The following is a 19,010-nucleotide window of genomic DNA, read 5'->3' as shown; positions in this document are numbered from 1 at the left end:
TATAGTAGAAGATGATGATTTTCTTTCACCAATAAGGTTATGTGGCACAGCCAATGGTATCCCTTGTACAGCTACATGGCATTCGGACTGGCTTGCAGAATAACCAATGAATTTCCTCTGATGCACTAATTTACAGTGCTGTAGCTTTGGAAGGAATCTCTGCAGAAAGAGCTAAGTATGCATAGAGCATAGGAGGATAATAAAAATGACTGTATGATACTAACTATTGTCCCTGTACAGTCTCCCTCATGAATAGAGAAACAGCACCCAGCATAATAATGTGTGTAGATTTCTTATAATGTGGCTGTGCTTCACCGGATTACTGCACATAGGAACATGTTTGGAGCCTGTGCACTGCTCTCTATAATATCTCTCTGCCCTGCAGTTACATAAATAAACAATAGTATTCATAAATAAAGCTCAGTACATTTGTGGCCCCAACAAGAACAAGTTCTCTGACGAGAAACATTAATTTCCCCACAGACTGTCAGATGGGTTTCAGTCAGTTAATAAAGTCTCCCAGCAACCAGAAAGCCAGCAAAAATCACTGATTTATCAAACAAGATTTCAATAGAACGTTCTTCATTTCCCCAGGTTGAGTGCTTTGGACACAGCTGAGGAGTTTTTTTTGTGCATGAGGTGCCGGCAATTTGTTCCTGTTCTATAATTAGGGCAACCAAAAAAAGAAAACGAAACATATTTCCTCAGGAGACAAAAGGATTTTTCTGCATCTCTGTAATTTAAAGGGCAACAAAAGCCAAGTAAAAACATGTTCCATTTGTTTTAGTGTTAGGGGTATGGCATATGTAGCATGTACTTGCCTGTCATTTATTCCCTTAGTAAAATAAAGGAAATGTTCTGCCCGTGACAGATATTGTTGGTTATAATTGGTGGGCACCACTCAGAAATGCTAATGTAAGAATACATATGTGGTTCAAGTATATCACTGCAAGTGGGGGTGGGTCAAAAAAAGACCTTATGGCCTAGGGTTATTATGCTGCTTCCTATGGAGGGAAGTCCAATACCTATTGAAAGAATTATTCAGTATAAAAATAAAAACTGGAGTAATAGATAGGCTGTGCAAAGTAAAACATTTTTGTAATATACTGTAGTTAGCCAAAAATGTAATGTATAAAGGCTGAAGTGAGAGGATGTGTAACATAATAGCCAGAATACTACTTCCTGCTTTGCAGCTCTCTTGGTTTCCACTGATTGGTTACCAGGCAGTAAACAATCAGTGACTTGAGGGGGGCACATGGGTCATATCTGTTGCTTTTGAATCTGAGCTAAATGCTGAGGATCAATTGCAAACTCACTGAGCAATTATATCCCATGTTGCCCCCCTTTAAGTCGCCGACTAACTCAGAGTTAGAGAGCTGAAAAGCAGGAAGTTGTGTTCTGTTCTGTTAGACATCCAGTCACTCTTTAAATATTCCATTTTTGGCTAACTAACTATATTAGAATTTTTTTTTTATTTTGCACAGCCTATATATTTACCTAGTTTTTATTTTTACACCGAACTGTTCCTTTAAGTTCAAGGCAACTAACAACCCTAGATTGCAGCATAACCAATGCCATGGTGCAGGGTACTTGCTACATATTCACACAATCACCCGGCATCTGGAAAAGCCAAAGTTCTATAGCCAGATAACACTGGGAAGAAGGGCAAGTACAGCAGCCCTTTGCCACAAGAAAATTAAAATAAGTAGTCTTGGGCTTTCATTCCCCCTTAGATTAATCATCCTTTCTTTATTTGCATCTTCAATTTGTTTTTGCTTTATTTCCATACAGGGGAGCCAGTCCCTCATTACTGGCTCCTCAAGTTCTGACCATGCCAACAGCAGATACCCAGGCCCTGCTTAACCTACCCACCAGCCATTCTTTTATTAGAGAGGTGGCACAGCATTTTATGCACATAAACATTCTACAAACCTAGTGGCATAAATATACTTTATTACTATTCTAATGCCTATGTGCCCTCAGCCAAAGCAACCTACAATGCAGACAAAGAAAGCTACATCCTCAGATGATATTTAAAATTTCTTTCAATGTACAGAGCATTGGTAAGGCCCCATCTAGAATATGCCGTACAGTTTTGGTCTCCATCGCTCAAACAGGATCCTCTGGATCAACTAGCAGTAAGGCAGGTTAAAATAGAGTTAAAAGGGTTGTTGATGGACGTGTGCCTTTTTTCAACCTAATTTACTATGTTACTATGTTACAAGGATACTTACAATCTGGAAGTCGTGCACTTCCACAGCTTCATCATTTCCAGTCCCAGTCTTGAAGGTTTCCAAGTTATTTCGAGAATCGATTTCCATAGATCCATCCTGTACTTTGCCATTGATGCTCATTGTGTAATGGACATTGTAAACCTGCAACACACATATTTGTTTCACTTAAATGTGTTCATTATAACATTTATTTTGTTTTTTTGTTGGGGACTTAACTATCCTAATGCAAAAATATACTGCATAGGCTCGATAATGGCATGTATCCTGAACTCAAGGCTTTTCAGCTGTAAATTAACTTTAAGCACACACTGGGGCTCATTTATTAACGCAGCGCAGCGCTAAAAAGAGCGCAGTGGCCAGACATTTGCCCAGCGCATGCGAGTATTTAATAATGTAGCGCACGATACCTTAACAGTGCGATTTGTGCGCTAATGTAGACACAAGACAGGTGCGACGTGTGAAACTGCGTATCAGCTGTCGCAGTGCTTATAATAAATTGTGCGCACAGGAAGATACCGCAAAGGTAAGGATTAGTTGTGCTCATGTATGAATGCGCTGCTTTAATTAGTTGCGTCACATATTGCGCATATTGCGTTCACTTAGACGCATCTGCATTTGTTTCTGTGCTAATATTTGTTTGGTTGCAAAGGTGTTTAGCCTACCTGATACCCTTAAAGGAACCTTGGTCAATATAAACATGTTGGGTGGAAGGCGTGGTTAATATGCACTTTACAAGGGTTGTTCATCTTGAATATACTAGCGCAGCTGGGCAGGAATGCGCATTTTGAAGAGCGTTACTATTACGCCACGAAGAGGCAGGCGTAAAAATTGTGGTGCTGTTGCCCGGGTGCAGTTTTGCACATATACAGACGCAAATCTGCGACGGCCGCAGTGCAAGCGCATTGTAGCCACGCCCACAGCCACGCCCCTAACAACCACGGCATCGTTTGCGACATAAATGCCCAATCTTTTGCGCAATGCGCATAAACAAAACCATCGCAAAAGCTCTGTGTTATGCGCAATATCACGCAAATATATTAGCGATCACGCTTGTGATGGCGCAGACAACCTTTTGCGTCCACTTATGCGCTGCGCTGCTTTAATAAATGAGCCCCACTGTGTATCATTAGGTGATGGGAAGCAGGAAATCTGCACCACCCAAGGGGGACTGCCTGAAATACCAGTGCCCAGAAGAATGAAGATCGCCACATATGTATCAATCAGGTAAAAGTGCAAAGTAAATATATATTCATATTAACTTGTACTTTTACCAAGGGCAAATGAGTATTTAAAGGGATACTGTCATCGGAAAACATGTTTTTTTCAAAACACATCAGTTAATAGTGCTACTCCAGCAGAATTCTGCACTGAAATCCATTTCTCAAAAGAGCAAACAGATTGTTTTATATTCAATTTTGAAATCTGACATGGGGCTAGACATTTTGTCAATTTCCCAGCTTCCCCTGGTCATGTGACTCGTGCCTGCACTTTAGGAGAGAAATGCTTTCTGGCAGGCTGCTGTTTTTCCTTCTCAATGTAACTGAATGTGTCTCAGTGAGACATGGGTTTTTACTATTGAGTGTTGTTCTTAGATCTATCAGGCAGCTGTTATCTTGTATTAGGGAGCTGCTATCTGGTTACCTTCCCATTGTTCTTTTGTTTGGCTGCTGGGGTGGGGAAGGGAGGGGGGTGATATCACTCCAGTTACTGCAGTACAGCAGTAAAGAGTGATTGAAGTTTATCAGAGCACAAGTCACATGATTTGGGGCAGCTGGGAAATTGACAATATGTCTAGCCCCATGTCAGATTTCAAAATTGAATATAAAAAAATCTATTTGATCTTTTGAGAAATGGATTTCAGTGCAGATTTCTACTGGAGCAGCACTATTACCTGATTCATTTGAAAAAAAAATGTTTTCCCATGACAGTATCCCTTTAAAGGGTCAGTAAACACCTAAAAACACCTTTGCTAAAAATGGGTACAATAAATAGAAAATGTCATTCTGCCTATTGTATTAATTTAAAACATACCTATTTTTGCTATTCTATAGCACTGATGTGAAAGTTGGGCAATTTTCACTCACCTTAGCCCCCCTCCCTTTCCTTTATAAACAGGGCAATTTTTTCAGAGTTCCCTGTTTACCTTTAAATGATAAAAACAGTCTCTTCTCTAAGCAACAACCTTTGAGAAAGCTGATTATCATGGGCTTCTCGTTGACCTAGTAATTAATTTTATCAGCCCCTTTGAAGTTCTGTAAGACCAGAAGTGACAGGAAGTACTAAAGTGATACTGGCTTCATATTCTTGTTTAGTGCCAGAAATAAAAGACATAGCTTTTTCTTATTTACAACAATAGACAAAAAGTATGTTCAGCACAAGCCCTATTAATTCAGCACGTTAAAAAAGGCTGTAGACTTTCCCTATAAAGAGGTCTGTTAACCACAACATGTAGTACTAATCAACTTTCTAATATATATAAATAAACATTTCAATCGTTTTTAAGTTATGTGTAAATGTAATTTATTAAAAACAGTGTTTGAATGTTTATATTCTCGTCACTTCTGGCTCTGACAAATGAAACAGTATTGCAGACCAGCTGATTAACAGACCTGAAGGAGAACTGACTTCTGTTACGTTGTTTTAAGGGTCTGGCCACACGGGTAGATTCGCCAGGCGACAAATGTCCTCTTCTTTGTGGCGACTAATCTCCCCGATCTGCCTTCCCCTGCCTTCGGCCGGCTAAAATGAAAATCGCCTGGGGGCAGGCACTCGGAGCACTTCGTTTTCCGAAGACGCCGAAAGTTTCCTCATGATGCAATTACAGGCAACTTCGGAAAACAAAGTGCTCCGAGTGCCTGCCCCCAGGCAATTTTCAATTTAGCCAGCAAAAGGCAGGGGAAGGTAGATCGAGGAAATTAGTCACCACGAAAAAGAGGACATTTGTCGTCTGGCGACTCATCTCCCCGAATCTACCCGTGTGGCCAGACCCTGTGTTAAGGTGGCCATACACAGGGAAATTCGCTCGTTTGGCAATGTCGCCAAACGAGCGGACCTCTCCCCGACATGCCCACATTGAGGTGAGTGATATCGGGTGATTCGATCGTGGGCCGTAGGTCTCAACAATTGGATCAGAATGGAGGCAATACGTGCAGTCGGATAATGGAACCGCATCAACAAACAGATACCGCCGCGATAGATGTAACTTGTCCTTGGAAACGTAGCGTGACAAAGCCTCAGTCAATGTATGGCACATGTGTGCAACAGATGCTGCATTTGAGGGTAATAAGGCAATTGTGCCATAGCCATTGTGATTCCAACTGCCCATAATGATACTGAGTGAAGTCAACTTACAGAATGCAGATTTCCAAGTGGGACACTGAGTGATCTATGTTGTTTTTTAAACATTCCTGCTTTTAGCAAATATTTACTCTGTTCCAGGTCATGTTTTTTTTTAACATCCTGGGCTGGATAGAATGTCAATGTGCAAGTAAGAAACCATGAGCAGAGGTTGATCATTCCTATACATGTCGTGTGCATGAGGAGACATTTTTGCAAATGCAGCTCATTTATACCTGCAAATCACGGCAGCATTTTATGGAATGCCTGGGAGGCAAATGGATTTTATGGGATTTTGTCAGGTACACAATATATTATTTCAAGGGACGGTGCGGATTTTTTTGCACAAGCTATTTGGCCAGTCAGATTTACAGTGGATGGATGTCAAAATCTGATGACTAGTTTATCAGCTAGACAGCTGCAGGAAATAATCGGGTTGCTGCAACGTTCCCATCTGAGCCTCTAACTCTGACAAGCTCTGTATTTTAGCATTTGATTTTGAAAAGTTGTGTAGAAAAAAACAGATTCGAACAATATCAAACTGAATTCTTTTTTTTTTATTTGGGTTGACAGGATTCTGCAGATAATGGTAAATGCATAAAATATGAGACACGTGTAAAATGGGTCAGTACAGCCACATAGGGCTGCACAGAACATACATAGCAATGCAAAGTTACTGGATCACATGGAACTTGAGGGGCTCTAAAGTATTCAGTAAACTTTATATATATTTATATGTGAGGTGGGAGAGGTGGATGTGGGAAGTGCAGTGAGCAGTCTGGGCATATAAGGCATGTGGCCTACAATGGATTTGATCTTAAAGGAACAGTTAAACATAAAAAAAAAACTGGGTAAATAGATAGGCTGTGCAAATATAAAGAAAAAATCTAATATAGTAAGTTGCCCAAAAATGTAATGTATAAAGGCTGGAGTGACTGGATTTCTGACATAACAGAACACAACCCAACTTCTTGCTTTTCAGATCTCTAACTCTGAGTTAGTCAGCAACTAGAAGGGAGGCCACATGGGACATAACTGTTCAGTGAGTTTGCAATTGATCCTCAGCATTCAGCTCAGATTCAAAAGTAACATGTATAGCCCATATGCCCCCCTCAAGTCACTGATTGGTTACTGCCTGGTAACCAATCAGTGGAAACCAAGAGAGCTGCAAAGCAGGAAGTAGTGTTCTGGCTATTATGTTAGACATCCAGTTACTCCAAAACTGAAAATAGTGTGGTTTGTGCTACTGCCACAAAAAAGTTATCTATGGTACCACTCAACATAAATATTAAATAATTAAAGATACAAAAGAAAATATAATAGAAAAAATGATAAGGAGGAAAACACTCACAGTTCACCTCAGTCCCAAGGTGCAGAGACCATAAACATTGTATCCAAAAGATGTGAGGGTCTCCAAAAATAAAGAAACAAATGTAAAAAATAAAAAATTTAAAAAATTTATTAGGACATGAAGACCTTCATAAATTTTTTACTTTTTACATTTGTTTCTTTATTTTTGGAGACCCTCACATCTTTTGGATACAAAATCCAGTTACTCCAGCCTTTATACATTAAATTTTTGGCTAACTAACTATATTGCAAACATGTTTTATTTTGCACAGGCTAACTATTTACTCAGTTTCATTTTAATACTGAACAATTCCTTTACAATGTTGGTAGGTAGGGTGGGTAAAACAAACATAACATAAACATCAAACAAATCTGTTTGTTTATAACCTGTGTTCATTGTACTCAAGCACATGAGGGCCCCTCAAAAAACATCCCCTCTAAAAACTATACCAACAACACTACCATAATCTCCTTACTACGGGCATGTATTGCAATAGCAATGCTGCAGAGATTTGTATGTATGGGCTTGTCCTGATTAACCACAGGCCACTATCAGCATGGAGTTTGTATATTAACTGATTCATTTTGAAAAAAATGTTTTTTCCCATGACAGTATCCCTTTAAGTTTATGTTAGTGTTGGTTTGTACTTCCCTGGCTCTGCAAATTTCAGTTTATTCTTCAACACTATGAACAAGAACCCAAAGTTGCATTATATTATTTGCAACCAGTGATTCTATGAGTTTCTTTCTTTTGGAAAGTGCTAGTTAATATATTAGTGCTATTTAATGAAGACAAATAACAGTACTAAGAATGTATTGACTCTACCTGGCCTACACAGGCTGTGTGTTCAAATAATATAATGCAACTTTGGGTTCTTGTTCATAGTGGGTGCTATGTGGTGAAGGATAAACTGAAATTTGCAGAGCCAGGGAAGAACAAACCAACACTAACATAAACTTAAAGGGATACTGTCATGGGAAAAAACATGAATCAGTTAATAGTGCTGCTCCAGCAGAATTCTGCACTGAAATCCATTTCTCAAAAGAGCAAACAGATTTTTTTCTATTCAATTTTGAAATCTGACATGGGGCTAAACATATTGTCAACTTCCCAGCTGCCCTAAGTCATGTGACTGTGCTCTGATAAACTTCAATCACTCTTTACTGCTGTACTGCAAGTTGGAGTGATATCACCCCCTCCCTCCCCCCCCAGCAGCCAAACAAAAGAACAATGGGAAGGTAACCAGATAACAGCTCCCTAACACAAGATAACAGCTGCCTGGTAGATCTAAGATAGATAGTAAAAACCCATGTCCCACTGAGACACATTCAGTTACATTGAGAAGGAAAGCCTGCCAGAAAGCATTTCTCTCCTAAAGTGCAGGCACACGTCACATGACCAGGGGCAGCTGGGAAATTGACAAAATGTCTAGCCCCATGTCAGATTTCAAAATTGAATATAAAAAAAATCTGTTTGCTCTTTTAAGAAATGGATTTCAGTGCAGAATTCTACTGGAGCAGCACTACTAACTGATTCATTTTGACATTTTTTTTTCCCATGACAGTATCCCTTTAAATCTGCTCAGCCTTTGAAGTTATAGTCAACCTTCCCATTACTAGTGAGCAGCAAATACACCCTATCTTTTAATGCTGCCAGAAAACGAGAATTGCATGTAAATGCATGTAATACATAAAAATGTTGCACTTCACACCTATACATTAATGAAACTATTGTGTACTGTTCTTGCATTCTGGTGATATCACTTGCTTTGTTATTAACAAAACAAAGTGAAATATTGGTGATATAATTGCTAGAACTGGAAGAGTCAAGTCCCCTACTCCAAATAAATGCTCCCTGAACAGCCCCACATTAATCAGCTTAGCTTGATGAAGCCCTGGGAGGCTAGTAAAGCAGTGTAGTTAGTTACATGTTAAGGTCCCCAGACAAAGCAGAATTTATAGAAACTGCATATTCCAAAGAAAACACTATAGAGCTAGTGGCAATTATTTCACCCATAAATATTTCTTATTTTATAAAGTATGGGTTGATGCCATCACGGAGCACCATTTGTACAGATAAATGCTGTTGATTATTAGTGGCTTTTGCATATTACTGTATAATACACAAGAGCCATGAATATCCTGTAAATTATATCCTTATAAACTGTGACTAGTGATGTCATCAGTTATAAACGTAGTGATGTAAGTTTTGTCACATGACTCCTAAAACTTGTGTATTATAATTAATAAAGTACCCCTTGTTGGAAAACATGAGTATATTAGAAGTAACCTCGGCGTTCCATGACCTGTAAATTATATGGTCACAGATCTCCTTGGTAACTTAGAATATCCTTATATTTTATAATAGGGGGTACTTTATTCACTATATATATAAATATTTGCATCTATGTTCTTAAATGTACTTGGATTAGCCTGGGCAGGAGAAATAACAAGACAGATGCCAATGAGTACTCTCTCAAAAAGAAAACAATAAATGGCTGCCATAGTGTTAGTTGCAATTTATAGCCAACAAGGAAACGTTTCTTATTTTAGCAGAATGCCTTGTGTAAAGTCCCATCTAAGGGAAGTGCCTTCTCATATACAGGAGTTACCATGTGTGTGCTTAAGCAATAAAAGTAAAGCAGCTGATATAAGGCCTTTAGTGCCTTTCACTTTGTGCTTGTTTGCCCATAAATAACTGCCTTGAAGAAAACTATGCCGGCAGCATCCATTGTTCAGCTGGAATACACAAACAGGTACAATGATGCTCTGCATACTGAGTCACAGGCAATATGACAATATGACAAGCCAATTAACTAAAGCAACTTATCAAAAAGATATATGCTCTCCAGTATATTATCTGTCTGCCGCTGTTTGGCTAAGGTTTTACACTTTTTACATGCTGCTTACTTGCATTTCATAGTGGAAATTAATGTTATCTGTCCCCAGGGAATCTAGAACATCACCTGCTTTTTATTTATTTATTGTGTTCAGAACCTCAAGCACGTAGGAATCATTTTATCTTCTCAGTTATGTATCAGTAGAGTGTCCTGCCATTTCCCTGCCGACACTTTGCCTGTCTAGCCAGGTGTAAGGTCGTCCTACACATTCATGTTTAATAAAGCCACAGACAAGCATATAATGATCTCCAGGTTGGATTCTCTAAGTACTTTCGACAGATACAGAAATAAACAATGGTACTGGGTACTTTGACGCTAAAGACTTGTGACAGTGCAAATTTATACACAGTGCAAACTGCATGGAGAATCTAGTTTACACTTTACAATTTAGCAGCAAAAAGACGGATGACCACCGACTTCTATAACTCCCATCATCCTCAGCTAGCAGCATTAATAGAGTTCTGGCAGATATTCGAATAAGGACACCCATGTGTATATTATTATTTATTCCATTTCCAACTACTTGCCCTAAGGAAAGGTTTCTGTACCTTGTACTTCTTTCATGAAATGGAGGAAAAAATGAGAATGTGTTTCAGAGTGTTAGGAAGAATGCAGTGAGGGCGGCTGGGGAAGATGGAAGAATAACAGTTAATTTAGAAATACTATGGACTTCTTTCAGGGCTTGCTGCTGTGAGTTAGTACAGGGGAAGTGACTGGTTAAAATACAAGAACTGATTGAGCCTGACATAAAGGGGCTTTTTTCTGGAAGCAGTTACCACTGACCCCGGCTCAGCCTAGAAGACCCTAAGCAGCAGAGAAAGAGCACAGTAACTTTGTATAAGTAGCCTGAAGGCTCATTAGGGACCGTTAAACTTTATGCAGAATTAAACCATCACTTAGGGGGAAAATATTATATTAAATACTAGGTTAATTTCTTACACTAATAAACTGCTGATTGCATCTCAATGTGAATTATCCCTCTGTAGCCAATTATAGTGACATGCTACATGTCATTCTACACTGCCACTATAATGATCTGTTTGAATAATGTATGCCTTTATGCCGCTGCCAATGAAGGATGCCAGCTGGACACGGGGCAAAAAGGGGCAATGAATTCATAAATAAACATTTATCTCATTCTTATTTAAAGGGATCCTGTCATCGGAAAACATGTTCTTTTCAAAACGCATCAGTTAATAGTGCTACTCCAGCAGACTTCTGCACTGAAATCCATTTCTCAAAAGAGCAAACAGATTTTTATATTCAATTTTGAAATCTGACATGGGGCTAGACATTTTTTCAATTTCCCAGCTGCCCCTGGTCATGTGACTTGTGCCTGCACTTTAGGAGAGAAATGCTTTCTGTCAGGCTGCTGTTTTTCCTTCTCAATGTAACTGAATGTGTCTCAGTGGGACATGGGTTGTTACTATTAAGTGTTGTTCTTAGATCTACCAGGCATTATCTTGTGTTAGGGAGCTGCTATCTGGTTACCTTCCCCTTGTTCTTTTGTTTGGCTGCTGGGGGGGGAAAGGGTGGGGGACAATATCACTCCAACTTGCAGTACAGCAGTAAAGAGTGATTGAAGTTTATCAGAGCACAAGTCACATGACTTGGGGCAGCTGGGAAATTGACAATATGTCTAGCCTCTTTTGAGAAATGGATCTCAGTGCAGAATACTGCTGGAACAGCACTATTAACTGATTCATTTTGAAAAAAAATGTTTTTCCCATGACAGTATCCCTGTTAGCAGGATTAGCAGAATTAGCAGATGAGCAGCTGTATTTCTTCTGCCCTCCATTGCTTTACACAGCATTCTTATCTAGCAATAACTGGGTGTACACTTAGATCATATACAAGCTGCACCTATCCTCTATGTTTGTACTGTATGTGTGAGCATTAACGATTCATCTTAATTACCCATTATACCCCCGTGTCTATTTACCTCTATATATAACAACAGTGGGCAGTAAGATAGCAGGAAGTCACAGAAAATGTAATAATGAATAGACAGGTAATTTTGCATGATTGTATAGATCACGGTTACTTTATTGCAGATCAAATTCTTTAGATCTGGAGAGGTGCTGAATACCTACCACTGCTGTACAATGATGACCAACCTGTATCACAGCAGCTGCTGTTACAACTCCCAGCACCCCCACAGTAGAAGTAGGGAAGGCTGGTCAATTCCTGGTCTACAATATTCCCATACGACTTCAGGAAGATCACTGCTGTTGCCAGAAAATGAAACTGATGTGTATGTAGGACAGCTGGTCACTGTCATACACTTCAATAAGCAAAGATGTGTCTGGCTACTTACATGCTTGTCATTTGGCTTCCAGAAGTAAAAAGCTCCGATTGATCCAAAGAGAAGCAGAAGGGCCCCAGAGATCAGCACCACGGCTCCAATTCTGAGTAGGCGGCTATTGCTCGAAGGCTTCACTGTCACAGCTGTGTATGCCTGGAGTCAGAGGGGCACAGTGCCACAAAGTCACTTTCAGTAAAGAAGCAGTAAAGCTTGTTATTCTCTTGGCTAAGTTTCAAGTGCTGAACATGACCCGCTAACTGTTGGTTCTGTTGTTTTTGAGGAGAGCGATTCCCATAAACTTACAAGCCTTACATCTTGTTTCAAATGTTAATGGGGAAATACATGTTACGTATCAGATATGGTCTAGGTTCTGTTAATCAAATGGGCATACGAATTCTGAACAGTGATCCTTGTTTATCAATATATTATAGTCATTAATGTCACTTAATGCAACCATACAGCTTCCTATCCTATAATAAAATATGGTTTATGGACTCCATGTGGATCAGTGTGCCCATAGTGAACAAATTATTACAGGTATGGGATCAGTTATCCGGAAACCCATTATCCAGAAAGCTCTGAATTACGGAAATGCTGTCTCACATAAATTCCATTGTATCCAAATAATATTATTATTTTTCAAATGATTTCCTTCTTCTAATAAAAGAGATTAAAGAGATAACTGACACCAGAAATGAAACCATTTTTACATCTATCATAGTATTGGCATTGTTTTATACTCATAATTTTGCCATAAAGTATTTGCTCAAAACATTACCCATCTGACTCTCCATGTTTTACTATGAGGTGACTGCCATATTTATTTGTGCAGCAGAAGTCCGTTCGCATTAGAAACTTTAACTGACAAGCTGAGATGGGACACTCAGGTTGGCAAAACAGTCAGGTTTAGGAACTTCAGCTAATAATTATTTACAAAAACAGACCTCTCAGCAAAAAAACGATCAACATGACCTATAGGTAACCTTTAATGTACATTCATATTTTAAAAAGTAGCTTTTAAGTGTCAGTATCACTTTAAGCCAAGCTAAAATATAAGTAATCCCTTTTTGTAGGCAAAACAAGCCTATTGGGATTATTTAATGTTTATATGATTTTCTAGTAGACTTAAAGGGATACTGTCATCGGAAAACATGTTTTTTTCAAAACGCATCAGTTAATAGTGCTGCTCCAGCAGAATTCTGCACTGAAATATATTTCTCAAAAGAGCAAACAGATTTTTTATATTCAATTTTGAAATCTGACATGGGGCTAGACATATTGTCAATTTCCCAGCTGCCCCTGGTCATGTGACTTGTACCTGCACTTTAGGAGAGAAATGCTTTCTGGCAGGCTGCTGTTTTTCCTTCTCAATGTAACTGAATGTGTCTCAGTGAGACATGGGTTTTTACTATTGAGTGTTGTTCTTAGATCTACCAGGCAGCTGTTATCTTGTGTTAGGGAGCTGTTATCTGGTTACCTTCCCATTGTTCTTTTGTTTGACTGCTGGAGGGGAAGGGAGGGGGGTGATATCACTCCAACTTGCAGTATAGCAGTAAAGAGTGACTGAAGTTTATTAGAGCACAAATCATGACTTGGGGCAGCTGGGAAATTGACAATATGTCTAGCCCCATGTCAGATTTCAAAATTGAATATAAAAAAAACTGTTTATATAAAAAAATCTGTTTGTTCTTTTGAGAAATGGATTTCAGTGCAGAATTCTGCTGGAGCACCACTATTAACTGATTCATTTTGAAAAAAAAAATGTTTTTTTCCCATGACAGTATCCCTATAAGGTATGAAGATCCAAATTATGGAAAGATCCATTATCCAGAAAGCCCCATGTACTGAGCATTTTGGATAACAGGGCTGATACCTGTATTATAAAAATAGCAGAATTCTTGTTTGGATACCAGCAATAATTCTCATACTGGATACAACTCCTGCAGATAGCACAGATATAGAGGTATAGGATCCATTATCCGGAAACCTGTTATCCAGAAAGCTCAGAATTACGGAAAGGCGGTCTCCCATAGACTCCATTTTATGTAAATAATCCAAATTTAAAAAAAAATGATTTCGTTTTTCTCTGTAATAATAAAACAGTAGCTTGTACTTGATCCCAACTAAGATATAATTAATCCTTATTGGAATCAAAAACAGCCTATTGGGTTTATTTAATGTTTACATGATTTTTTAGTAGACTTAAGGTATGAAGATTCAAATTACGGAAAGATCCATTATCCGGAATACCCCAGGTCCTGGGCATTCTAGATAACAGGTCCCATACCTGTGATTGAAAAGAAAAGCCATATAAAGTAATGTGCCCAGAACTATACCTGAGAATAATATTTGCCTTTAAAGCTTCAAATCAATATATATATATATATATATATATCCACATATACACACACACACAGTTAAAGTTTATAAATGCAACCATGTACATTGTTTCCTCTTCTTCAGTCACAAACCACAGGTCCACAATAAGGCAGTGAGATGGAACAGCAGACAAGTCAGCTCAGATCTTTGTACTGTAGTAGTAATCAATAACATAAGCTCTGTAGGGCACCGTGTATCCATATATGAAAATATGCTTTTCTTTGCCACTGAATTTTCTATAGAGCTATCCCCAATACAACCCTGCAACAGACATTTTCACTTTTAAATCCATTCTTATGTGGGTTGATATGTGAAAGCAAGTTCAAACTTTAATTAATTGCCTCAGCCCTTCTGACTTTATATCCTCTTTCTTCTTTAATCCAAATCCCTTTGCACTAATCCTTTAGTTCTTCTCTTCTCTGAAATGCGTGTGTAGTTGTCTCTTTCTCATTGTGCAGTCATTTAATAATAGGCAGATAATGCACTTTATTTCCAGGGCTAGAGTGTCCTACAAATCTAGTACATCGTGGGGTTACTCAGTTCTGAATGTGTCTGTTAATTTTATTATAATACATTGCACAAAAGGGCTGGCTTGCAAAAATAAACATATACAAAATTGAGTACAGACATTTATGTTAACAGACATGATCATTTGACGTTATGCACATTATTGATAATGAACGAATTTTTGCATGTTGCAAATTGTAGCTCCAAGATGCAGCAACTAGTGATATGTGAATAAGAATCATTTGCTCGAAGGGGACAGTACACACTGTTAATACAACCGCAGATGATACAGTCAAGAAAACATTCTGGGTGAATTAACAGATGATTCAGGTGTAAAAAACTGAAAACATTAATTCCCCTTTGTATCACTCACTAGTGAGAATATGTTTATTCCCTCAAGAATTATTACAAACTACACAGAATATAGATGTAGGCAGGGCATTATATAAAGACTAGCTGATATGAAGTACATGGATGGGACCTGTTATCCACAATGCTCGGGACCTGGGGTTTTCCAAATAACAGATCTTTCTGTAATTCTGATTTTCATAGCTTAAGTCTACTAGAAAACAATTTAAACATTCAATAAACCCAATAGGCTGGTTTTGCTTCTAATAAGAATTAATTATATCTTAGTTGGGATCAAGTACAAACTACTGTTTTATTATTATGGGAAAAAGGAAATCATTTTTAGAAATTCGGGTTATTTGGCCTTTCCGTAATTCAGGAGCTTTCTGGATAATGGGTTTCTGCATATCGGATGCCAATGCCTCTCAGAGGCCACGTTTGTAGTACTGATGAAATGACAATTGTAAAGGCTTTGCAGAGAGACAGAGAGAGCAGAATGCTAAGGATAGTATTATACACAAAGTAAAAGATGTTATAGACAGACAGCAGGCCAGCTTTGCACTAGGGACTGTAAGCACAAAATAGCAAGTGCAAGGACAGTAGCAGCACTAAGTAGCTGCACACTACAACAATTAACAAACATTTTTGTGACAGACAGCACCAGAAACAGGGGGCATTTATAATAGAGCTGATTAATAACTGTTCTGAGAAAGTGTTGCAGCTGCAGGGGGTGTAACGAAGATAATATTCTACTCACAGGGGGCAAACACTGCTCCACGTCCTTGGGACCCGCCAGGGCAATAGGAACTTTTTCCGAAGTATCGACCATTGTGTGCGCCCGTCTGATCCCGCAGCCCAAATTCTGCAAAGTAAGCCGTATAGCCTGCCCCTCAAACTCTTCCAGAGTACCTGCCCATCTAGTGCCACAGCCTGGACCCCCTCCCCATGTGAACTTAATGGAATGTCCCCCTGCTTTCCCCACCCAAACTCTACTTAATGGTTGCTCCAAGAGGCACCACAGGGAGGGATGGGGAATATCCCACTTTGTCCTCCTGGCCTCCCCTGGCTGGTGCTACATTCCAGCTACAGACACATCCCCATTCATTCACTATGGCACATGTCAGCACTGAGCCATCACCTTCCCATTTGTTTACCTTTTCCTGAAGAAAAATGTTTGAAGCAAACAAAATAAATACACAGTATGAAACATTTTCTATTTAGCATCAAAACTGCAATTAAGTAACTGTAACTGTTTAATATCCATTGCTGCAGCAGTGTCTGTATCTTTTTGTGCACATATTTTAAAAAATGTAGCAAAAACCAGCAGATTAAGCATGCAAAAGGCTGACTCTTTACAACCAGCAATATTTTTGAATGAATTTACATTGGATATGGAGCAGGTCCAGACTGAGAATTAAAATAGGCCCTGGCATTGCAGATACACAAAGGCCCAAACAGCCCCCACCAGCCCACTAAATAGTGACTTTCTATGGCATCTTATAGAAGCCCCTATGGCCTGTGGCGTAACTAATGGGGGATCAGGAGGTGCGATTAGGCCAGGGCCCACACCCCCTCAGGGCCCCCTGGCAGCTCACACGCAACATATTCAGGCCAGTTCTGGACGAACGGAGGGGGGCAGCTGCGCGTCTTGCACCAGGACACGCCCCCCTCTAGTTACGTTGCTGCCTCTGACATTTGCCAGAACCCACAGATTGCCAGTCCGGGCCCGAGTCCTAGGTGGGAACTGGGCCCTGGTTGTACCCTAGGGATGACAGTATCAAAGAATGATGTATTTCTTCCTCATCTGATCTATTAAACTGAAAGTATTGTTATGAACCTATGGAATGTTCATCCAGATTTTGGTGCTTTTAATGAAGATTTAATAAAAGAAGATTTTATACAGTTTGTTTTTACTCAGCATTTCTATCCATAACGGCATCCAATTTATGCGCCTACAGTTCAATGTCTGTACCCTAGGGATGACAGGATCAAAGAATGATGTATTTCTTCCTCATCTGATCTATTAAACTGAAAGTATTGTTATAAACCTATGGAATAAGCACTAACAAAACCAGTGACGTATTGATTTAACAGCAGAAGATAAGGAAGCAAGGCTGACTGGCACTCAAACGGATCCACAAGACCAGAGATATTCAGTTAAAAAATAAATTCATTAGTAGAAAAGTTAAAAATGTAGCTTCATCTCCATTCACCCTACGCGTTTCACACCCCTCAGGGTGCTTAGTCATGAGCCCACTAACGTATTGATTTAACAGACCTGTTTATTGTTTTGTCTTGGTTAAAACAAAATAAAACGTTACCTTTAAAAAAATAAATAAAAAATAATGTAAGTTGGATTCTTTTGTGAGGCAAAATGTTGTTATTGGTTCTACATGTGAGGATTTATACAAACCCAGTCAAAACATGGCACTCTGCTTTGGAATGTAAATATATTAATTTGGTGGGAATGTGCAAAATTCTTTTTTGCCAGAAACAACACAACCATTCATTCCTGAGGCTAGGGGCACACAGGCTGAAGGCTCCAGATGTTGTCGGCCTGTGTATCTGAAAGAAGCAGATCTGCTCTGTGCTGTGCCCCTGCTCCATTCATTTGAATCCAATCAACATGATTGCACTCACACACAGCAGAGTTGCAGCTGAGGTCAGCCCTAATACGCGAAAGGAGGCATCTCCAGGCTGAACACAGTTTCACCATATTGTATGAACCTTACTGTATGTGTGGTGCCCTAATGATAAACCTGCTGTGGACAAAAGGAAAAGTGGGCCAACAGAATGTCGTATGATGTATGGGGCAAATAGCTGATCTGGAGTTGAATTGGTTCACATATATATGTCCTATGGCCAAAGTAATGTAACTAAGATGATCACATTCTATAAGTGTGCGACCAGGCATTCTGGAGAGTTTCCAGCAATACTTAAAAAAGGCATTCAGATCATAGCATATTGTATGGGCAACTCATCACATATTTATTTATCAACATCTCATATTTGCTTTAATGAATCCCCACATGAATATCTAAGTCTCCCATATATGTTGGCTTTGAGAAGACCTCCTTTATCACCTACACGTGGCCTTGGGAATTATTTCTCCCAAAGTCTGCCTATTACGTGTCAAGGGGGTGCCGTTTGTCCGAAGTAAATTTTGTTCACAACATTACATTCTAGATACAAAAATATCCCTACTACACAGAATGGATGTCTCTCAGGGTACATAAGCATTTGTAGCCATATACACTGATAAAAGAAATATACAAAATACATATTTATAATGAGGAATGAGAACAAAATCAGTCTTGTACACAAAAGGATATCATTACTGTATATTACAAACGTCTTTCTGCAAATTTGTCTCACACATGTATAACATCTAGGGATGTAGCGAACGTCGGAAAAAAAGTTCGCGAACATATTCGCGAACTTGCGTCAAAAATGCGAACGGTTCGCGAACGTCGCGAACCCCATAGACTTCAATGGGAAGGCGAATTTTAAAAGCTAGAAAAGACATTTCTGGCCAGAAAAATGATTTTAAAGTTGTTTAAAGGGTGCAACGACCTGGACAGTGGCATGCCAGAGGGGGATCAAGGGCAAAAATGTTTCTAAAAAATCCATTGTTGACACAGCGCTGCGTTT

At 39.2% G+C, this 19,010-nt stretch overlaps 1 protein-coding gene across 1 annotated transcript in view; it reads right to left on the bottom strand.

Moving 5' to 3' along the window:
- Positions 1-16,222, bottom strand: part of cnmd.S (chondromodulin S homeolog) — a gene marked incomplete at its 5' end in the record, with an annotated part of 53,398 nt that extends 37,176 nt beyond the window's left edge. The window contains 3 exon segments of the mRNA NM_001093328.1: positions 2,235-2,375; positions 12,138-12,278; positions 16,117-16,222. Coding sequence (NP_001086797.1) covers positions 2,235-2,375; positions 12,138-12,278; positions 16,117-16,188 — 354 coding nt within the window.
- Positions 16,223-19,010: the final 2,788 nt, after the last annotated feature.

Source organism: Xenopus laevis, chromosome 2S (genome assembly GCF_017654675.1).
Source record: "Xenopus laevis strain J_2021 chromosome 2S, Xenopus_laevis_v10.1, whole genome shotgun sequence".
Lineage (NCBI taxonomy): Eukaryota > Metazoa > Chordata > Amphibia > Anura > Pipidae > Xenopus > Xenopus laevis.
This window is presented reverse-complemented; position numbering and strand designations above follow the sequence as displayed.